A 24,444-nucleotide genomic window follows, 5' to 3' on the forward strand; every position below is an offset into this window, starting at 1 on the left:
TAGCTACTATTGGCATAGCGGTTAAGGGCTACGGCTGCTAACCAAAAGGTCGGCAGTTTGAATCCACGAGCCACTCCTTGGAAACCTTACGGGGCAGTTCTGCTCTGTTCTATAGGGTCCTGTGTGAGTCAGAATCAACTCAACAGCCACAGGTTTGGGGTTTGGGGGCTGTAAAAGAAGTCCTTGTGGCACAACAGTTAAGCAGTTGGCTGCTAACCAAAAGGTTGGAGGATCAAACCCACTCAGCAGCTCCACAGGAAAAAGACCTGGCCATCCACTCCCGTAAAGACTATTGCCTAGAAAACCCTATGGGGCAGTTCTACTCTGTCACATGGAGCCACTCTGAGTTGAAAATCGACTCGATGGCACCCAACAACAACAGCTATATTAAGGAGGTCACAGCGTGTTTAGTTCGAACTCTGTTTTCATCCTGCAGTGGTCAGAATTTCATTCCTGAGCTCAAAGGCACATTATAAGAATGAAACTTTATAGTTCCTGCCCTATCCATGAAAAGACTTGTAAAAGGTTTGAGAATCTACAGAATAGTTTTCTTCCAAATATAAGGTTTATGATGGCTCTAATAAGTGGCGTCGTGCTTAAGTGCTACGGCTTCTAACCAAAAGGTTGGCAGTTTGAATCCGCCAGGCGCTCCTTGGAAACTCTACGAGGCAGTTCTTCTCTGTCCTATAGGGTCACTATGAGTCATAAGCGGCTCGTCGGCAGTGGGTTTGGTTTTTGGAATAGTTACCTAGCATGAAAAATACATAGAGTTTACTTGGTGAAGGCAACGGGAGACAGTAGAGGGGAGAGGTGACAGATAATGAGAAAATCTGCTGTGAAGGACATAAAATTAGAGGGCAATTCAGGACACTCGAAAGTTTATGTAAATGGGTTATGAATCATTATAGTAGAACTCCAAGTACATTCCCTCTGGGTATCATCAAACAGGTTTATCCAGAATTTTTACTAATCTAATTTTTTAATTGACATTTTCACAAATGGTGCAGTAGTAGGTAGCCTTTGTTTATGTAATCAGGCGAGGTCATCCCCACACTTCCCTTCATAGAATTTGGATCAAGCAGGAAAATACAGTTCATTTTAAATAAGAAACTATAATAAAGTTTGATAGTGACTTTGACTAAGGAAAGTGCAGGTTGTGATGGGAACACATGACAGCAGCAAGTACCAGAGGAAATTATATTTAAGCTAATTCTGAAAGACAGGCAGGAGCCAGGAGATGGTGGGGTGAGGCGAGTGTTATAAGTAGAGAATACAGTAGGGCAAAAGCACTAGCATCTTTGAAGAACTGAAAATAGCTCATTGTTTAGAATGTAGAGTCTGTATATTTGTGTGAGTATGCACATGCTTGTGGTGGGGGTAGTTGTGCAGGTAGCACAGGTCTCATGTGATAGAGCTAGGGAGTTTGTAAACATAAAAGACTGTTTCTCATTTCTTGATTTCTTCAAAAGATTAAGGTGGGGTTTATAACATATGTAGAAGGACAATATATCACAGCAAAGATTGGTGCTGTAGTTAGGTGCCTTCGAGTCGATTCTGACTCATAGTGACCCTATGCACACACTGCCTGGTCCTGTGCCATCCTCACAATTGTTGCTGTGTTTGAGCCCATGGAAGTATATTGTTGTAACGGTCTTATCTTCTGTGTATGGGTATAATAATAAAGATATGCTGTGATGGGGTGTAGTTTGTAACTCCCAAAGTAGCCATCAAGAAAAAAGTTAACAGCTAAATAACCAATGGAAAAGATAAAGTACTGGAGATACTCAGCTAATTTAATTTAAAATAGGGCAGGAAAAGAAGATAAAGGAAACAAAGACTAGATGAGACCAAGTAAAAAACAAATTGCAAGGTGAGAAACTTAAAAGCAACCATATCGATAATTATGTTAAATAAAAATGGCCTAAACACTTGTAGTTAAAAGGCAGAGATTTTCAAACTGGATAAAAAAGCAAGATTTAGCTTTATGCCATTTGTATGAGACACACTTTAATTATAAAGCCACAGGTAGGTTAAAAGTAAAAGGATGGAAGAGGTATGCCATGAAAACACTAATCATTAAGGAAATTGAAATGGCTATATTAATGTCAGATAAAGTAGACAATCAATACCAAGAATTAAGAGGACATTTCATAATGATAAAAGGGGTCTTTCATCAAGAAGATAAAACAATCCTAAATGTTGGTGTACTTAAGTTATTAGTAACAGAGCTTCAAAATACGTGGAGCAAAATCTAACCAAAGTAAAGGGGAAACAAATCCACAATTGTGATTGGGGATTTTAACACTTCTGTCTCAGTAACTGAACAAGTAATTTAACATGTAGACAAAAAAACAGTAAGAACAGCAGACTTGAACATTATCAGTAATGTAACCTAATTGACATTTTAGAACACTATACCCAATCACTGCAGTATGCAAATGCTTTTAAAGTATGGGATGCTCATCAAGATAGATCATAGGCGGGGCCATGAGATAATCCTCGATAAATGTAAAAGAATTGAAATCATACAACAAAGAAAATGTGGAAAATCCCTAAATATTTGAAAATTAAACAATACATTTCTAAATGACCTCTTGGGTCAATGGACAGATCTGAAGGAAATTAGAAAATAGGTTGAACTGAATGATAATGAAAACACAACCTAATAAAAGAATAAAGTTCTAAAATCGGTGATCTAAGTTCCACCTTAAGCTAGGAAAGAAAAGCAAATTAATCCCAAAATACCTGGAAGTAAAGAAATACAGAATGAAAATCAAAGAAATTAAGAATGAAATGGGTAAACAATAGAGAAAATTAACAAAGCCAAAAGTTCGTTCTTTGAAAAGATCAATACAGTTGGTAAAACTTAAGTAGACTGATTCAGAAATAAAGAAAACATAAAATATCAATAGCAGCAATAAAAAGGGAGTATCAGTATAGATCTACATATATTATAAAAGGATAATAAAGGAATATTATAATTAACTTTATGCCATATATACAGCAACTTAGATAAAATGGACAAATTTCTTAAAAGACACAGTCTATCACAACAGACTCAAAAAGAAACAAAAAATCTGCATAGCTCTGTATCTATTAAAGAAATTAAATTTATAATTAAAAGCCTTCCTGCAAAGAAAATCTCACATCCAAGTAGCTTCACTGATTCATTCTATCATGTTTAAGGTAGAAATAATGTGAACTCTGCACAAACTCTTTCAGAAAACAGAGATGGAAGGAACACTTCCCAATTCATTTTGTGAGGCCAACATTACCCTGATACCAAAATCAGACCAAGATATTACAAGAAAAGAAAACTACAAACCAATATTCTTAATAAAATGGACAGAAAGGTCTTCAACAAAATATTCTCATATATACCAAAAAACCCAAACCCATTGCCATGGAGTTGATTCTGACTCATAGCGACCCTATAGGACAGAGTAGAACTGCCCCATAGGGTTTCCAAGGAGTGGACTGCAACTGTCGACCTTTTGTTTAGCAGCCATAGTACTTACCACTACGTCACCGGCATTTCCTATTTTCAAATATAATTAACTAATATATAAAAAGAATAATACATCATAACCAAATTAGCTTTATTGCAGGAATGCAAGGTTGGTTTGGTAATTAGTCATTAAAGCTCTCCTGGAGAGAAACAAGGAGAGAAACATTTGGTTGTCTCAACAGATGCAGAAAAGACATTTGAAAAAAATTGGCTACTTGTTCTTGATAAAAAAAAAAATTAGCAAATTTGAAATAGAAGGAAACGTCATAAATTCATTAAAGGGCATCTATGGAAAACCTACCAGCTAATATCATCCTTAGTAGTGAGAAATGGAATGCTTTTCCTCTAAGATTGGGAACAGGGCCACAGTGTCTGTCCTTGCCACTTCTTTTCAACACTGAACTGTGGTTCTAGCAGTACAGCAAGATGAAAAGAGGAAGTGAAAGGCCTACAGATTGGAAAAGAATAGGTAACTCTGTCTTTATTCACAGATGACATAGGGCATACAGGTAGGAAAAGAATCTACAAAAAGTTACTAAAGGTAAGAAAAAAATTAGCAAGGTAGTAGGATACAAGGTCAGAATATAATAATCAACTCTATTTACGTATACTTGCAACTAAAAAAAAAAAAACAAAAAACTAGTGCATACTTGCAACTAGCAACTGGAAAATGACATTTAAAATAATACTGTTTATAATAACATAAAAAGCATAAAAATTCAGGGATAAATTTAATGAAAGATGTGTCAGCCCCTACACTGAAAACTACAAAATACTGCTGAGAAATTAAGACTTAAATAAGCGCTAGACCATGTTCATGACTTATAAGGCTCGGTGTCATTAAGATGTTGATTCTCCTCAAATCGATCCATAAATTTCATAAATTTAACACTATCCAAATCACAGTCCCAGCAGACCCTTTTTCTAGAAATTGACAAGCTGATTCTACAATTGATTTGGAAATGGCAAAGGAATAGCCAAAAACTATTTCAAAAAAAAAAAGGACAAAGTTGAAGGACTTAATGCTACCTGATTTGAAGACTTACTATAAAGCTATAGTAATCCAGACAATGTGGTATTAAAGATAGACAGATCAATGGGACCGAATGAAAAGCTTAAAAATAGACTCACACTTACATGGTGAATTGATTTTAGGCAAAGACATCAAAGAGATTAAATGGTGAATGGGAAGTCTTTTCAACAAATGATGTGGGGCAGCAGGATATCCATGTGGAAAACCATGGACCTCAACTTCATTCCTTGCACAAAAAGTCATTTGAGGTAGATCATAGTCTTAAACGTAAACCACGCCAAAACTAGAAAGCTTCTAGAAGATAAAATAGGAGCATTCATCATGGTTTTAAGGTAACACCAAAGATTTCTTAGGACCCAGAAAGAACCAACCATAAAAGAAAAAAATGATCATTTGGACTTCTTCAAAATTAAAAACTTTTGCTCATTAGGAGACACTAGTAAGAAAATGAGTAGACAAGTCTCAGGTTGGGAGAAGATACTTGCTCTCTAGGTATTTGACAAAGGGTATAAGAATATATATATATATATGTATATATATATATATTTTTTATTTTTTTTAATTCCAACTCAATAATAAAAACTATCCTATAAAAATGTAAAGACTTGAACAGGACTTCACAAATAAAGATATGCAAGTGTCTGATAAGCCCTGGAAAAAGTGCCCCATATCATAAGTCATCAGGGAAACTAAACAAACAAAAAAACTAGGGAAGTGAAAATTAAAACCACAAGGAGCTCCCACTATGTAGCCTGCCTGTGGAATGGCTAAAATTAAAAAGATTGACAACAGCAAATATTGTCAAGGATGTGAAGTAACTGGAACCCTGATACATTGTTGGTAGGAATGTAAAATGATATGTTTAGTGTGCCATCAAGTCTGTTCCAACTCATAGTGACCCTATAAGACAGAGTAGAACTGCCCCACAGGGTTTCCTAGGCTGTAATCTTTATGGGAGCAGATTACCAGGTCTTTTCTCCCCAGGAGCTGCTGATGGGTTCGAACCGCAGACCTTTTGGTTAGCAGTTGAGTGCTTAACCATTGCACCACCAGGGCTCCTTGTAAAATGCTATAACCACTTCAAAAAAATTGTTTAGGAATGTCTTAAAAAAATTAAGCTTACATTTACCCTATGATCCAACAGTGTCACTCTCAGGTATTACCTGACAAAAATGAAAATATTTATCTACAAGAAGACTTGTAAAAGAGTGTAAATGTTAGTATTATCACAGTCACAAAATGGAAAGAATTGATAAGTTACATTGAGTAAATCAAAAGAATGCTAAGCAATAAAAAGAAATGAACAACTGATATACACAAACATGTGGATGAATCTCGAAAACATTGTGTTGAATAAATAAATAAAAGCCAGACCCAAAAATGTACATAGTATATAATTCCATGTATGTAAAGTTCTAGAACAGATAAACGGTGGTGGTAGGCATAAGAGCAGTGGTTGCCTTGGTGGCAGGGGTGTCTAAGATTGGGGAAGGGAACTCCTGGGGTATTGGGCTAGTTGTGTGTATCAGTGTGAACTCATGGATATTTATTTTATATTCTGGGTTATCATTCAATCGTACTTTATTTTGTTGCTCAGATTGTTCCATCTTTGCCCATTGGGTGCTCTGTCAACCCGCAATTTAAAAACAAAGGGGGTGGAGAGGATCCAGTAGCCACCTTTGTCGAATTCTGATTCTGACACTTAAAAACAAATGGCCTTAGGCAAGTTCCTTGACCTCTCTCTGTAAAGTGGGGATAATATAAGTCCCTAACTTAGGGTTGTTGTGAAAATTAAATGAGTAAATAAAGGCATAGAAGTGCTAAAAACGATGGCTGGTGCATAGTAACAATAAAAAAAAACCAGTGCCAATAATGATTATTAATAATGAAGGAAACACCTTTTGTTCAGTTTAGGATTCACTATGCTGTAGTTCTTTGAAAGTTGGTAAAATAAAGTTGGTATCTTGAAGTGTCTTGAGGACCTATCTGTTAACTAGAATGTGTGTCAAAACCAGCCTGTGTACCAGGTTTGGACCTTTGCTCATTATTTTGACAGAAAGGAAAAAGAGTGGTATTTGGGGGGACTGTGACCAGTTAGGAGACACTTCTATGCCTGTGTCTCTTCATCTTTACAATTGGGAGGCTGTATTAGATGAGTAACTCTTAGATTTGGAAATCATATGCCCCTGCGAGAGTTTGCTGAAAGCCTTAACCATCTCCTGGAAAGATGCGATTCATGCATACACACAGAGAATAATTTTGTTTGTATACTGGGTGTTACCTGCTGTATAACTTTTAGGAAATAATAACTGCTTTTTTTTTTTTTTACTTTTTTAGTCAAAATAAATCTGGCTGAAGTCCCACCTTACCAAGGTTAATGAGAAAGCTGGTATCAATTTGGGTTGGCTTCTCCTTTTTGCTGTCGTTGCGTTTACCCTAGGCCTATATGACCCATTCAGAGTAGGTGGCTGTATTAGAGTCTTCTTTTGCTCCTTCCTGGACTTGGCCCAGGGACCTGCTCCAATGCTCATAAGGGTGCAGCCTTCAGTGCCCAGGCCTCTGGGATACCCACACACCCACCCCCTTCCAGTGCCCCGCCGTGGTCTGGCTCAGGTCTCCACCCATCCTGTGTAACCTGAAGGGTGCCCAGGCCTCTGGGATACCCCCACACCCATCCCCTTCCAGTGCCCCGCCGTGGTCTGGCTCAGGTCTCCACCCATCCTGCGTAACCTGCCGCCTTTCTAGTCCTAGTCCTCAGTATCCAGCAGATTTATAGGGGTCTGACTCGTTTCTTCATCAGCTCCCCAAGCACTGCCTAAGTTTTTAAAGGGAGGAAATGAAAACCAAGGATTGTCCTTTATTAAAACAAACTACCATGTGTGGCCACGATTGTTGTTGCTGTTGGTAGTTGGCATTCAGTGGGCTCCAACTCATGGTGACTTTGTATAACAATGAAACGGCGCTTGGTCCTGCACTGTCTTCGTGATCGTTGGTATATTTGAGTCCATTGTTCTGGCTATTTTGTCAGTCCATCTCGCTGAAGTTTTCTAAATTTTTGTTGACCCTCTGTTTTACCAAACACGCTGTCCTTTTCTAGCAGTTGGTCTTTCCGGATGACATGGCCATGATTACTGTCTGCTTAGACATGCTATAAAAACTCATTGCCTTCAAGTACCACTGCCCCGTAGGGTTTCCAAAGCTGTAATCTTTACAGAAGCAGACGGCCACATCTGTCTCCCATGGAGCGGCTGGTGGGTTCAAACCACCAATCTTTCAGTTAGCAGCTGAACCCTTAACTACACACCACCAGGGCTCTGTCCAGACCTGCTATAGGTGAGCAGAATATGCTGGGTTTAGTATGAGACCTGTAATGTGACTGTGCTTCGTCAAATCAAGACTGTCAGTACAAAGCGCAATCTAGGTAGGTGTCTGAGGGACTTCTTTTATGTTTCATTCATACTTACAGATCAGAATTCTGTATGTGCAGGGCTTCATTGTCTTGAAAATCAGGAGGCTCGGGGGGAATTACAGTTATCTCTGTAGCTTTGCCCATCACAGTAACACCTACACCTTTTTATTTCTCCCCCTGTTGACAGAATAACACCGACGGACTTCATGAGCTTGCCTGTGGGGGCTTAATTTATTGTTTGGGAGTTGTGTTCTTCAAGAGCGACGGCATCATTCCGTTTGCCCATGCCATCTGGCACCTGTTTGTGGCCACGGCAGCTGCAGTTCATTACTACGCCATTTGGAAATATCTTTACCGAAGTCCCACAGACTTTATGCGACATTTGTGATGAATCTGTACTAGGTCTCCAAACCAGTATTATTTCAATGATGACACTTGGGAGTGGGGTAAGAGCTGAAATTGCTCAGGAAAGAAGAAAAAGACAACTGCACTGACTTTCTTTATATCTTTTGAATGTAATTACTGTGAAAGTCTCCAAAGCTGGGTTCTAGCTTTCCCCTCTCACAGCAAGTAAATAAGATAGTGAATTAATTATTCATTCCATTCCACTATCATGAAGGACTCTGGATAGACTTGGCCAACTGATGTTTACAAACCAGAATTTTGTATTTTCGTTTTACAGATTTTACTACATGATTTTTCTAAATTCCTAGGTCAGGTCGTAAAAGTCAGCTTCCTTTTTACGAAAAAAAGAAAAAAAATCGTTTCTATCACTTTCCCATTAGCTGTATAAAGAATCATGGACAGAACTTACACTACTCTTTACCATGTTTCATCTTGGCATAACATGGTTATTTTTTAAATAGAAACTTTAGTTTTTTGTAAATTTTTAAAAAGAGATTTCACGAAAGTACATCTCTGCGGTACTTCCTTCATGTCGTGAGTTCTCGCAGCAAGCAGTGAACATTCCACAAAGGAATAAACATGATACCTCTTCTGACAGTTTTAATAAGTGTGGAGAAATTGCCAATTTTTAAAACCTGCAGTTTTCCAAACTTTTCTGCCAACCTCTAACCTTGAACAGTGCTGCTTTGGGCCATATACTTGAGCTAGTGTGGTTTACCAGTGATGGAAAAAGTGTTTTGATATCATTAAGTTTTTCAAAAGATCCACCTTTTTCCTCTCTCTATGCCTTTGCCATGTTTTTTTCAGGGTCTCTTTCAGTAAGTAGTAGATGAGTTTTCATGTCTGTGTGGCGATAACATTGTGGGGTTGGTCATCTTCCGAAAACTCCTGAGCAACGTTATGACTTACAGTGAATAATTGTATTGCCCGTTTGGTGCCCAATGGTTATGTTTTTGTCACTTAGCTTTACCTTATCGGTTTCATATTCATTTTAAATTGTGGAATTAGATGTGTAAATTCACACTTCTATCTTTCCTCAGTCTTTCCCAATGTACTTTTTTTTTTTTTTAATACAAAAGTATTTAAAGCATCGTTTGACAGAAACGCATGCATCTGTAGCCCATGGGTTGTATCCTGGCTCAGTGGAGTGGTATTTAACGTGTTATTTTTGGTTTTCTCTGTGTCTTATATTAAGATTAACGTATTAGTTGCTCTGTTGGTAAATCTCTCCTATTGGTGTTTTAATAAGTGAAAAAACCTTGCCTTTAGAACAGATGCCAGGTATTATCTGTTTCTCGTAATGGGCTTGATCAAATGGTTAAATCGAATCACACACTTAGCCTTGCTGGTTCTGTGTTTGTACTGATGTGGCTTTAAAAGAGGGTTTGTTTTGTGTGTGTGTGTTTAGAATGCCTCTGGCTTTGAAGGATATGGGCATGAGGAGCAGAAGAACTGGTATTTGCTGGTGAATTCGCAAATAGGCAAGGTACCCAGTGATTGCATCAACCAGACCACCTGTGTGCATGCTTCTAAACATCTGGATGCCTCTTGTTTTACTGTGTATATTTTATTTCTAATATATTTACTCTTTGTGAGTTCATTTAAAGTTTGCTCAAAAGTAACACTGTCAAAACCACTAAAATGTATGTAAAAAATTGTGCTGTAGACTAGAATAAAATTGTTATTTCGACTTGTTCCACTGTCTGTAAATGAGATGACTGGTAAAATGATGATGCAGTGTTTTCATAATTTTCTTTTTGTTGTTGAGAATATACACAACAGAGCATACACCCATTCAACAGTTTTTACATGTACAATTCAGTGACATTGATTACACTCTTGAGTTGTGCAACCATTCTCACCCTCCTTTTCCCAGTTTTTCCTCCCATTTAGATGTGCAAACTCACTGCCCCCTAAGTTTCCCATCTGATTTCTCAAGTTGCTGGTGTCAATTTGATCCCCTATAGATAGTTCTTAAAAGAGCACAGTGCTCAAGGCAGAAGACAGTCTTTACTAGTTAAGCTAAACTATTGCTTTGTTTTAAAAAGATTTCAGGGGATATTGCATTTTTGAAAGCTTCAGCTCATCTGGAAACCCTGGTGGCATAGTGGCTAAGTGCTATGGCTGCTAACCAAAAGGTTGGCAGTTCGAATCTACCAGGCACTCCTTAGAAAGTCCATGGGGCAGTTCTGCTCTGTTCTGTAGGATCGCTATGAGTTGGAATCAGGAATCATCTCAACGGCAGCAGGTCTGGTTTGGGTTTTGAGCTCATCTAGCATTTGTAATTCATACACTAGTTCTTCTCTTCCTCCTCCTCCTCCTTGAAAAGAAATACACCCGGTCATTTAGAACTTTCTAGTCCTAGTCTCTTTTTAATAACTGAAATGCTAGAGCCAACTCAGACATTACTTAACACACATTTTTCGTTTAAAATATACTAGTTGGGGCCTGAAGAGTGTAAATTCTGTAGATGTATCTTCAGCAAGAGAAGGTTTTTGATTTAGTTTATGTGATGTACATAGGACCAAGGTTACAGACTTTTCATGTTTTCAAGCAGTTTGGGGCCTAGTATTTACTGGACATATACCATATCTTAACCCTAATGATTCTGCGGGTATTAGGTGCCATTCTCCCTCTTCTGCAGTGCAGGAAACTGAGGGTCAGAGAGGTTAACTGACTGCTAAGTCAGGACTCTGGAGCATGAACCCAGTTCTATCCAATCCTGAAGTCTCCCCCTCTCCATACTGCTGCTTTTCCAGCGCCAATAAAAGCAAACAGCTAAAAAGTTGAACTGTGAATCCATCATGCTTGGCCATGGGAAAGAAAACACTCTTCACAGAGCTTAGAGCCACAATAAACCCTTGGGCAACCCTCCAAATCTAGTTTTGAGGGTCGTCTGAAGCGTTATGATTCCCAAGAATTCTGTTGTCTAGTCCACCTGGGTGCTTACCTGTTTCTAGAGCACTCACGCACTGCTGTGCTATCATCTCCTGATCAATGTCTCCAGCCAGAGCTATTTTCTTTTTTTATGTATTTATAGCCCAGATGCCCCCAGGCACTTCTACTCAACCTGTTCCAAACAGTTGATTATCTTTCCTCATTCCCCCACCGAGTCCGTTTCTCCTGAGTTTCCTATTTTAGTTAATGACATGTCTGTGGCCACCCTGAATTTCTTTTGTCTCACTCTCCACATCCCACCAGTCAACCAGGCTTTCATCTCCACCTCAGTCACAGCTCCCTGATCCGGTTTCTCACTTCTGTTCCTATTGCAAGGCCCTCGTTAAAGTCCTAGTTAGTAGCCCTTAGACTACTGCAGCCACCTCCTTATGTATATCCCTGCTGCTGGTTACTCCCCTCCAAGGTGCTTATCCTCCACACTGGTACCAGTGTTACGCTCCTGAAATTAAAATCTGAGCATGTCTCTTTCCTGCTTCAAGACTTCTATTGGCTATTAACCTAAAAGACTAAGGGCAGGTGCCTTAGCATTGATTCTTCACATGCTGACACCTCTTGATCCTCCCTCTCCCCACCTGAATGAGCCACAAGAAACACCAGCCACACTGAATTGGACAGCCTTCCCCAACTATACCATTACCTCACACAGCTCTGCTTTTGTGCTTGCTGTTCTCGGCATGGAATACCCTTAGCCCCAGCCCTTTTTCTGCCTGGCAAAATGTCTGCTCATTTTGAAACTCCTTCAGATGCTGCCTCCGCTGTGCCATTGACCTTGGCCCCCTTGACTCTTGTTAGTGCCCCATGCTTTTGGCTCTTCAACACTAGTCTCGATTCTTTCATGACCATTGTCATATTGCACTGTGACTGTGCTGACTTGTCTGCTCGCTCAGTGGGACTGCAAACCCTTTGAAGGCAGGTACTGAGCCTCATCCACCTCTGTCCTCAGCCCCTAACATAGCACTGGGCTCACAGGCTGAAGTAAATGCAAAGACAGTACTCGAGTTAAAGGAGAGTGAGGGAGGGGTGGATTGGAGGCTGGTGGTGGTAAGAAGCGAGACAAACTTGGGTTTTCAGTAAGTTCATTTTGTCCCTCCTGAGCACCAAGGCAGGCTCACTGACTGGCTGCAACCTGCCTTTCCTGCAGCTTGCTTGGCCTTAGTGACCTTGAACGAGGGTCAGCCAGAACATTCGTAGCAACCACAGGGAAGTGGATGTGAAATTGGTGTGTAATTATCAGACAGCAACAACAACGCAAATTCTGATTCTGACTCATGGTGACCCCATGTGTGTCAGAGTAGAACCGTATTCCATAGGGTTTTCAATGACCTTTTTTGGAAGTAGATTGCCAGACTTTTATCACGGGATGCCTCTGGGTGAACTTGAACCTCCACCCTTTAGGTTAGCAGCCAAGTGAGTTAACCATGTGCATCTCCCAGGGACTCCAATGACTAGACAGCGTGTCCTAAATAAGGACAAACACAAGCTTGTTTACTGAAATTTCTAAAGAACCAATTACCCACAATTTAAAATCCTGGCAAATTTTTTTTTTCCTGCTCTATTGCCCTCTGGTCCTCTTTCCTGAAGATAATAATGAAATAAATGGAAAAAGCACTCAGTTCCACAACCCTGGGCCTTAGGGTAGACTACACTCAAAAAAGTAAATTTTAAAATAAATTGAAGACTTCCTCTGTTTTTACTTTAAAAATAAGGCAGCTATATAAAATAAGGAAACCCTGCTGGCATAGTGGCTAAGTGCTACGGCTGCTAACCAAAAGGTTGGCAGTTCGAATCCACTAGGTGCTCCTTAGAAACTCTATGGGGCAGTTCTACTCTGTTCTGTAGGGTCACTATGGATCGGAATTGACTCGACAGCAACGGGTTTGGTTTATATAAAACACTTTGGAAAATAGAGAACATAAGACTAAAAATTATCCAGAGTCAATGTGTCCTAACGCCATTTCAGCATTTTCATGTATTTCCTTTGGATCTTTTTTTTTTTTCCTATTTATAGAATTTGTTTCATACAGTTGTAAATGTAACATATACATAATATTATATACTGGTTTTTTCCTACATTATAAACATTTTTTTTATGGCATGTAGTTTTCATAGCCAGAATTTTCAATGGTTGCATTGTCTTTCAGTGACTGGGTATGTAGCCCATTGTACTTCATCAGTCACCTAATTTTGGATTTTTCGTTTGTTTCAAATTTTACATTATATAAACAGTGCTGCAGTGAACATCTTTGCGCATAAACCTTAGGCATTTACAATTTTTTTTCCTAGTCCATATTTATGATTGGGTCTTTAAAATAATAATAAACAATTGAGTGTTTCCTATGTACCATATACTGTGCTGATTTACATGGATTATCTCATTTAATCTTTACAAAAACCTCACAGGTAGATAATTTTATTATCCCTGTTTTAAAGATGAGGAAACACGCACGGATAAATGAGGTGTTTGCCCAAGGTAAATGGCAGACCTGGATTGAACCCAGAAAACCTAGAGAGTATCTTTATTCCTAGGAGTGTAATTCCTGGGTCAAAGGTTTATTAATGGGCTTATGAAAAGGGAGACCTTTTAAAAACAAAGCTCATTCCAAGCCTCCACATTTTGACTTGGCATACTCAAGTTATATCTACTCTTCTCATGTGCCAATTAGTTGGAGACTAGAAGAAAAAAATCTCCAAATGAAACTGACCTCTAAGAAGCTGGTTCACCTCCCACCTTGTGAAGCAAAATGAAGTTTCCCAAGAGGACCTGAGGAATGTTTTTAGTTTAACAGGTTAGAATTATTGCATTCATGTCTTTCTGGGGCTTTTGCTATTTTAAGTAGACAGTGCTAGCATGTTCCTCCGTTCTTTGCCATTCCCACCTACACCCCTGCAATGTATCCATGGTGTTATTTTTCTGAGGAACAATGCCACTCTGCACCCTGGCTGCTTTGCAAGGGGAGTGAAGCTATTCTCATTGGGGGCCTGTGCAACCCAGCAACACCGTCTCATTCTGTGTAGCTCGTTATCACTCAGACGGGCGCTGCAGTCAGAAGTCATTAAGTCAAAATAGACTGGCTAGGCTGACAGTGTGCTTAGGAAAACGGATGCTTTGGAGCTTTGCAGTGTCTCTTGGGAGACGTCACAGGTCCTCTTGCTGTCCTGTGTCCAGCTGCACTCAGTACACCGGATCAAATGCTGTCAGGCACTGAGTCAGCAGAACTTTTTGAATAAAAGGATTCGAGGCTCTTAAACACACAAAGGTTTTCTGAATGCCATCTGTGAGCTGCATGTTGAATTGGTGTGGAATCAGACAGCCTGTGACAAATTGGCTGGGTGAACTTAGACAAGTTAAATAGTACCTCTGGGCCTCAGTTCCTATCTGCAAAAGGGGTATCAACACCTACCTCATAGTGTGGTCATAAGGATTAAATAATATATTGAAAGTGTCTAGTTTATGCATTCTGGCATATGATTGGCTCCAGATAAATGTTAATTTCCTTCCCACATGGCCACATTTTTAAAATTATGGTTATAGCCCACCGGTGGAGATTTTTCATGCAGAAACAACCTGGAGGTCACACTGTACCATGGAACCAACTGTCAGCTAGCTCTTTCTTATAAATGGTCCTGGATTAAATTATGACCAAGTCCAGAGGGAGGAGCGTGGTTACCTCATGATTTCTAATAATTTTGTGCGCTTTGAAACAAATGTTCTTTAAATATTTAATGTTTCTTTAGCTTAGAGGAGCCCTGGTGGTATAGTGGTTAAGAGCTACAGCTGAATCCACCAGCTGCTCCTTGAAACCCTATGAGGCAGTTCTACTCTGCCCTCTAGGGTCACTGTGAATCAGAATTGACTCGACAGCAAGGGGTTTTTGTTTTTTTGGATGAGAGCCTGAGCACTGCCTGGAGAAAGGGTGGAAAAGGAAGAAGCTGGGGCAGTTCCCTTGTTCTGCGGGTAAGAACATGTGTATTCCACTTAGTAAAACAAAGGGACCTTCAGTTAACTGGACCCACGCTCCTTGGATGGCAATTCAGTCGCCATATGTTATGTGGGAGTCCTTGGGTGGTGCCAACTATTAATGCGCTCAGCTGCTAACCAAGAGGTTAGAGGGTCAAGCCCACCCAGAGGTGCCTCAGAAAAAAGGCCTGGGGACCTGCTTCTGAAAGATCAGCCATTGAAAACCCTATAGAGCACAGTTCTACTCTGACACACATGGGGTTGCTTTAAGTTGGAATCGACTCAACGGCAACTGATTTCTCCTTGTGAAGTGAGTTGCCTCTTGGGGGGTCTCATGACCCTTAGTGGCTTATTAAAGAGTTCCTTCCAACTACAGTGCCCTAATGTCTTCTCCACCTTGTTTGTTTTTTGCAGTGATATTTTAGGATCCCTTATTCATACATTCATTCAACTAATATTTATTGGGTACCAACTATGTGCCAGGGAATATTTTCAGCATTGGGAATGCTATAATGAAGTAAAAAAAAAAAAAGAAGACAAAATCCCTGCCTATTTTATTGCTCAGGCTAGTCGTCCCCACCCCCCACCCCGCCCCGCACGGCCTTCTCTGAACCTGGATTTGATGCCTTGCTGAGTTTTTGCTGCTCTGTCTGTTGGCACTGTACAGACGCCCATGGCCAGTGAACGCAGCAGTGAGCATCACAGGCAAATAGAAAGCGATGCTGATTTCACCAGGTTTTCTTTCAATGGGGATACCTTATTTAGCGCAATAGATTTGAGTCTCCTAGGCTGAGTTCAAATTATTACCTGTTTGAAGATTGACTCTTACTTTTGAGGGCACTCAAGCCAAAAACCAAACCTACTGCCATCGATTCCGACTCAAAGATACACATTATTTAAAAGAACCCAATGGTGAACCTTGCTCAGAAATGAATAATCCTCATATGCAAATGATTACCCTCTACTTTAGCTGCTCATTTGTTTCAGGGTGTCAGGTTCACTGGGAGCACAGTTTACCTGTCCTCCAGGGCCAGGGATGATAAATGAGAAACATCTGCCTGGGCCCAGCTGTTGTCGTTCCTTGTTTACAGGGCCTGTGGTGCCTGAAGCCCCTCCATCACTCACGCCATCCTGCTGTGTGTCCCAGGCTATGCCTGTGCCTGCAGATACGGCACCAACTAAGTCTCTGCCCTCCAGCCTCCTAAAGTCTCCTGGGGAGAAGGACCTGGGAATAAAATAACAATTGTAATGCAGCATAATTGCAGTGTTTGTACTGGATGCTTTTATTGTAGGAAGGAGTGGTTAGCTCTGCCCAGAGGATCCAAAGTCCTCCCTGCGGAGGCATTATTTCGGCTGAGACTTGAAGGGTAAAGAGAGAAGTAGGGGGCTGTAGGTAGAGATAGGGCAAGGAAAAGACAACATTCCAGGCATATTATTTGTTGCTGTTGAGTTGGCCCTGTACTCATGGTGACCCCATGCACAATGGAATGAAACACTGCCCAGTCCTGAATGCTTCCTATGATTGGTTTTGGATTGGACTATTGTGAGCCATAGAGTATTCATTGGTTGGTTTCCGAAGGTAGATCACCAGGCCTTTCTTCCTAGTCTTAGTCTGGAAGCTCCTCCGAAATCTGTTCGTTGTCACAGCAGCACCTAAGCCTCCCCTGAGAGATGAGCGGTAGACGTACATGAGATGCATTGGCTGGGAATTGAACTCAGGCCTTCCACATGGAAGGTGAGAATTCTACCATGAACCATCACTGCCCTCATCATTCGAGGCATAGAAAACGGAAAGCCCAGGGGCAGCACGGTGGGAGGAAGCTCAGCAGGTCTCAGGAACAGCGCGGAAAGTACCCGGGAGAATATTGCATGGGATGCCCTGAAGGTGGTCAGGGCTCAGCTCTGGGAGATGATCTATTTTGTGCCTACTAACGGCCCTCAAGTTTTGCATAGGTATTGACTCATTCTTTTGGGGAGTGAGGAAGATAATCTTGTATGCAGGTGAACTCTGCAGCATACTGTGAATCCTAGGTGGGTCTCCTTTCCCTTGTTCTGCCCCTCACAGTCATGTATCAGTGTAAAATGCTTATGGAAGGCAAATATTGTTAAACTGGGCTAATTCCTGTGTTACTGTATGTTATGAATGATGTTTCCCCAAAATATGTGCTGTAAATCCTAACCTCTGTGCCTGTGGTTATGGGAATGGGTTGTCTTTGTTATGTTAATGAAGCAGGATTATCCTGAGTCAATCTCTTTTGAGACATAAAAGAGATTAAACAGAACAGAAATGGGAGAAAAGAGATGCCAAGCACATGAAGGTTGCCCAGGAGCAGAAGTTTAGAAGAGACAAGACCTTCCTCCAGAGCCGATAGAGAAAGCCTTCCCCTAGAGCTGGCACTCTGAATTTGGACTTCTAGCCTCCTAAACTGTGAGAAATGAATAAATCTGTCTTGGAAGAAGTACAACCAGAATGCTCCTTAGAAGCAAGGATTGGGAGACTGTGTCTTACATACCTGGACATGTTGTCAGGAGGGATCAGTCCTTGGAGAAGGACATCATGCTTGGTAAAATTCAAGGTCAGTGGAAAAGAGAAAGACCCTCACTAAGGTGGATTGACACAGTGGCTGCAATAATGGGCTAAAGCATAACAACGATTGTGAGCATGGCACAGGACCAGGCAGTGTTTCATTCTTTGGTACATAGGGTCGCTATGAGTCAGAACCAAATCAACGGCATCTAACAACAACAACAAAACTGTGAGAAAATAAACTTCTGTTTGTTAAAGCCATCCACTTGTGGTATTTGTTATAGCAGCACTAGATAACTAAGACACTGTCTTAAAATTGAAACAAAGCATGATAAAGTAAATTGTTAGTTGGTTTGATGTATCTATCACCTGTCATTGGGATTGTATAATCCTTTGCTATTGACACAGATAATCCAGACTCTGGGGGTATTTTATAGAGGCATTCAATTCATTCAAGAAAGAATGAACCCCTCCTGAGTGCCACATGCTGTTCCAGGTGTTGGGGCTATAGCAGTGAACAAATTCCCTGCCTCATGGGGTTGACAGTCTAGTTGTGGGGAGGCAGATGATAATATATAAAGTAAAATACATAGTATATTAGACAATGATAGGGGCTACAGAAGAAAATCAATCAGGAGAGGGCATGGGGAGTGCTGAGAGTGGGGAAGGGCACTTGTAAATAGGATGGCTAGGGAATCCACTGCATGGCAACTCACAACAACAAGGGAAGGCCTCATTGACGAGGTGATATTTGAGTAAAGACTGAAAGAGGCTGAGGGTCTTGGCCATGCGGACACCTGCTAGGAAAAGAATTCCTGGCAGATGCAACACAAAGTGCAAAGGCCTGAGGAGGAAGCATGCCTGGAGCAGAGGGAGGCCTGTGACTTGAGGATTTTGGGTGAGTGGAGAGGAGAGCAGTGGTTTAAGATGAGGTCAGAGAGATACTGAGCAGCCAGAGATACAGGACATTGTAGCTACTGTTACTTTGGTAATCAAAGTGTGCCTGACCCAAGCCATGGTCTTTTCAGTTGCCTCATATGCACGCAAAAGCTGGACAATGAAAAAGGAAGTCAAAAGAAGAATTGATGCATTCAAACCGTGGTGTTGGTCAATATTGAATATACCGTTGACTGCCATAAGAACTAACGAATCAGTCTTATAAGAAATACAACCAAAACACTCCTCAGAAACTAGGATGGTGAGACTTTGACTTGCTTACTTTGGACACATCATCAGGAAAGACCAAGCACTAGAAAAGAACATTTTGTAAAGTAGAAGGTCAGCAAAAATGAGGGAAACCCTCAATGAGATAGATTGACACAACAGCCATAACAATGGACTCAGATATACCAATGATCATGAAGACAGCACAGCACTGGGCAACGTTTTGTTCTGTTAAACGTAAGGTCACTAGGAGTCAGAGTTGACTCAACAGCGACTAACGACAACAACAGCAGCTGCTGGAAGGTCCACAGGTGCGTGTGCTGCGGTGGTTATTAGTGGTGAGCCCTGTGAAGTCATCCATTCTTGGATATTAGAAAAAACCCAGTGTTTGGATTCAGAATACTGAGTTTGAGTCCTGGCTCCTCCTTTACTATCCAAAGGATATGAGCAGGTTCCTGAGCCTCAATTTGCTTATCTTTAAGATGCAGATTATAATAAGATCATCAACCTTACAGGATAGTAAAACCCTATAAAAATGTTAATTTAAAAATAATTGCCAGAGAGGTGGTGCCAACATGGTGCCGGTAGACAGAAGCACCACACTGTTCCTCCATAGCAAAGACCTGAAAAACTAAGTAAAACAGAGACAAACATCAGTCCTGGAACGTCAAATGAAGGAATAAAGAACTCAACCAAGTACTGAATAGAATAAGAAACTGACAAGAGAACATACAGCAAGGAGAGCTACAGAGTGGAGATCCCCTATCACCTAATGCAGCACAGATTCACCATTTTGGACGCCTCAGCCACCAAGAGTGGTGAACAGGGAGTACAGGAACGTAGTTTCATGGAGCTCCCAGCAGGAAACGGGCCACCCAGTAACCAGTGATACATGCTTTCCCACCCCCTGCCCTTTTTCCCCTGCTCGGCCTCTGCAGCTTTCTGGCTGGCCGAGGTCACTTGGCTGGGGAGGTGCTGGCTCATTACTGCTTGTATTTTCCCCGCGCATACCAGCCAGCTCCTTCAGTGCCATTTTTTTGTTGGTTTATTTTAGCTTCTTTTGGTTCCTTCTCTCTCTCATCTCCTTCCTCTCCTTTCTCTCAAACTTCTGGCTCCGTGTGCCATCTTCGCTTCTTCTTGACAAGCTGTGCAGTGCTACTTGGCTGGGGAGCCACTTCCCCAGTCTGTACTGCCACACTGGTGGGCTCCCTGGGGGCATATTTTTTTTCTTTTTGTTTTTCTCTGTTTCTCAGTTTCTTCTCTGCCTCTACCTTCCTTCTTTTCTTTTCTCCTGAACACCTGGCACCATGTGTCATCTCCACTCCTTCTTGACAGTCTGTGTAGCATTGCTTGGCTGGGGAGCCACTTCCCTAGTCTGTGCCGCCAAGCCATTTGGCTCCCTTGGGGCTTTTTTTTTTTTCCTTGTCTCTCTCTCTACCATTCTTTGTTTCTTTTCTCCTGAACACCTGGTGCCATGTGACATCTCTGCTCCTTCTAGATGGGCTGTGCAGTGCCACTTCGCTCAGGAACCCCTTCCCCGGTCCACGTCACCACACCAGTGTTCTCCTTCTGGGCATTTTTTTTTTCTCCTCTTTTCCTTTCTTGGTTTCTTGTCTTTCTCTACCTTAATTCCTTACCCTTCTCCTGCACACCTGGTGTCATGTGCCATCTCTGCTCCTTCTTGACAGGCTGTGCATTGCCACTCAGCTGGGAACCTGCTTCCAGTGGGTTCCTTGGGGCATTTTTTTTTTCTTTTTTGGTTTCTTCTCTCTCTCCCTTCCTTCCTTTCCTCTCTCCCACCCACCTAGCTGCACGTGCTGTATCTGTCCTTTCCTGATGGGCTGTGCCACACTGCCCAGCTAGATAGCCACCAGCGCACAGCTTCCCTGGATCTGCACCACTCCAATGGCAGGCTTCTTAAGCACTTTTTTTTTTTTTTTTGCTTCTGTTTCTCTCTCGTCTTTCTCTTCTTTCCCACATGCACTTAGCTCCACACATCACATCCTCCTGCCTCCCTCCTGCCAATCTGCACTGTGCACTGAACATCGCACCCCCTAGCAGCACAGGCATAGTCTACTAGAACCTGCCCTGCACTGCCCCTGGCCACACCCTATTGGCCCCAGTATGTGCTGCAAATGACCTATCCCAAACCCTCCCCCTCCACTGGACCTGCCTCACCATAGCTGAGTGACTGGCCCTGTCCATTGAACAAGGTGGTGTGAAGTATCATACCCCCAGCTGAGCAAACAACAAAGAATGCCCAGCCCACCTGCTCAGACATAGCCAAATAAAACAAAAAGCAGGATGAAACAATTCTACAAGCAATAAACAAGGAAAATAATTACTGAATGTCCCAAAGACAGGAGACAATATTAAAACATATTAAAAAAAACAGGACATGATGGTTGCAGAAGGAGTCCAAAATAAAACACCAGATGACCTTCCAGTAGAAGGAAAGGCCCTGGAACTACCTGATAGGGAATTCAAATCTCTAATATTCAGGGCTATCCAAGAGATGAAGGGAAAAATGAGGGAAAAAATAGACAAAATCATGGAAAAAAAGAGACAAAACAATGGAAGAATTTGGGAAAATAATATAGGAACAATATGTCAAAATAAATTCACAACTAGAAATCATACAAAAACAGCAATTAGAAATCCAAAAGATAAAAAACAAGATTTCAGAAATGGACGGTGTCAAAGAAGGTTTGAGGAGCAGGCTTGAAACAATGGAAGACAGCGTCAGTGAGATTGAAGACAAATTCTTGGATAACACTTTGAGGAAAAATCAAAGAATAGAATGAAGGAAAATGAAGAAACCCTGAGAACAATGTGGGACACAGTCAAAAGCAAAAATCTGCACATGATCAAAGTTCCCAAACAGGGGGATAAAATGGGAAACAGAGAGGATCATTGAAGAATTCCTGACAGAAAATTTCCCTAATATGAAAGATGAAAAACTGACCATCCAAGAAGCTCAACGAGCCCCATAGAGGATAGATCCCAAAAGAAAATCATCAAGCCATATCATAATCACACTTGGTAAAACCAAAGACAAAGAAAGAATCCTGAAAGCAGCTCAAGAAAAATGAAAAGTCACATACAGAGGAGGAACAATAAGACTAAGCTCTGATTACTTGGCAGAAACCGTGCAGGCAAGAAGGCAATGGGATGACATATATAAAACCTTGAAAGAAAAAAAACTGCCAACCAAGGATAATATATCTTGCAAAACTCTTGCTCAGATATGGTGGTGATATCAGGACATTTCCAGATAAACAGAAATTAAGGGAATATGTAAAAACAAAACCAAACTTACAAGAATTATTAAAGAGAGTCCTTTGGTTAGAGGACCAACAACATCAGACAACAGCCTGAATCTAGGATGTAAGACTGCATCAACCAGATACCAGCCTAGGTAATAAACTTTCAAGAATAAAACAAAACTAAAAGATTTACAAGAGAGAACCAGAGAGGTTAATCTGTAAATGACAACAACGTGAGAACAATAAAAGAGGGAATAAATGGTATAGGTATAGAACTTTCAGAAAGGAAGTCAAGGTGACATCAAGTAATAAAAGACTGGTTCAAACTTAGGAAGATAAGGGCAAATTTCAAGGTAACCACAAGAAGGTTAACAAACCAACTCATCACAATAAAAGAAGAAAAACAAAGTCTCAGTAAACACAAAATCTACAAAAATGAAAGAAATGGAAAAAAAAATCCACAAACAAAAGGAATTCACGGGAGAGTAAGAGGAACAAAGAAAGCGCTAGCACCATAAAAAAAAAAAAAAGGCAACTACAAAATGACAGCAATAAACTCACATCTATCAATAATTACACTGAACATAAATGGCCTAAATGCACCCATAAAGAGATAAAGAGAGAGAGAATGGATATAAAAACAGGATCCATCAATATGCTGTCTACAAGAGACACACCTTAGTAGCAAATATGTAAATTTATTACAAATCAAAGAATGGAAAAAAAATATACCAAGCAAATAGCTACCAAAAAGGTAATACTAATCTCAGAAAAAATAGAATTTAAAACAAAATCCACCATAAAAGACAAAGAAAGGCATTATGTAATGATTAAAGGAACAATCCTTCATGAAGACATACCATAATAAGTATCTATGCACCCAATGACAGGGCTTCAAAATATATAAAACAAACTAACAGCACTGAAAAGAGAAATTGACAGTTCCACAATAATAGTAGGAGGCTTCAACACACCACTTTTGGTAAAGATGGAACATCTAGAAAGAAACTTAACAAAGCACAGAAGAGCTAAAGGGCATAATCAGCCAACTTGACCTCATACACGTATATAGAACACTCCACCCAACAACTGCAAAGTACACATTCTTTTCCAATGCATATGCAACATTATCTAGAATAATTCACATCTTAGGCCACAAAGCAACCCTCAACAAAATCCAAACCACTGAGATAATACAAAGTATCTTCACTGATCACAATGCCATTAAAGTAGAAATTAACAGGAAGAGCAAGGAAAAAAAACTGATTACATGGAAACTGAGTAACAGCCTGCTTAAAAACCACTGGGTAATAGAAGAAATCAAAGATGGAGTAAAAAAAAATTCCTAGAATCAGATGAGAATGAAAAGACGTCGTACCAAAACCTTTCGGTCACAGAAAAGGCAATGCTTAGAGGTCAATTTATAGCAATAGATGCACACATCAAAAAAGAAGAAGGGGACAAAATCAAAACATTAGCTGCACAACTTGAACAAATAGAAAGAGAACAGCAAAAGAAGCCCACAGCCACCAGAAGAAAGGAAATAATAAAGATCAGAGCAGAAATAAATGAAATAGAGAATAGAAAAACAATAGGAAAAAATCAACAAAACCAAATTTGGTTCTTTGAAAGGATCAACAAAATCAACAAACCACTTATGGTCACCTGGTCTTTGACAAGGGCCCAAAGTCCATCAAATGGGGGAAAAGTCAGTCTTTTTAACAAATGGTGCTGGCAAAACTGGATGTCTATCTGCAAAAAAATAAAACAGGACCCATACCTCATGCCCTCACAAAAATTAACCCAAATTGGATCAAAGACCTAAATATAAAACCAAAAACTATAAAGATCGGAGAAGAAAAAAGAGATCAACTCTAGAGGTCCTAATACATGGCATTAACAGGATACAAACCACAACTAACAATACACAAACTCCAGAAGATAAGCCAGATAACTGGGATCTTCTAAAAATTAAACACTTAGGCTCATCAGTAGACTTCACCAAAAGAGTAAAAAGAGAACCTACAGATTGGGAAAAAACTTTTGGTTATGACAAATCTAACAAACATCTAATATCTAAAATCTACAGGAAAATTCAACACCTCTATGACAAAAAGACAAATAATCCAATTAAAAATGGGCAAATGATATGAACAGACACTTTACCAAAGAAAATATTCAAGCAGCTAACAGACACATGAGGAAGTGGTTGCAAT

General features: G+C 40.4%; 1 protein-coding gene across 4 annotated transcripts in view; it reads left to right on the forward strand.

The window, feature by feature from the left end:
* The window catches only part of MMD (monocyte to macrophage differentiation associated), a 102,237-nt gene that overhangs the window by 23,180 nt on the left and 54,613 nt on the right, over positions 1–24,444 (forward strand). The window contains exon 7 of one of the 4 annotated variants that reach the window (XM_049861138.1): positions 8,138–10,337. The exons of the other annotated variants lie outside the window; for them this stretch is intronic. Coding sequence (XP_049717095.1) covers positions 8,138–8,338 — 201 coding nt within the window. The 3' untranslated portion in view covers positions 8,339–10,337. Of the gene's footprint in view, positions 1–8,137; positions 10,338–24,444 lie in introns of those variants that run through there. 4 annotated transcript variants of the gene reach the window in all.

Source organism: Elephas maximus, chromosome 19 (assembly GCF_024166365.1).
Source record: "Elephas maximus indicus isolate mEleMax1 chromosome 19, mEleMax1 primary haplotype, whole genome shotgun sequence".
Lineage (NCBI taxonomy): Eukaryota > Metazoa > Chordata > Mammalia > Proboscidea > Elephantidae > Elephas > Elephas maximus.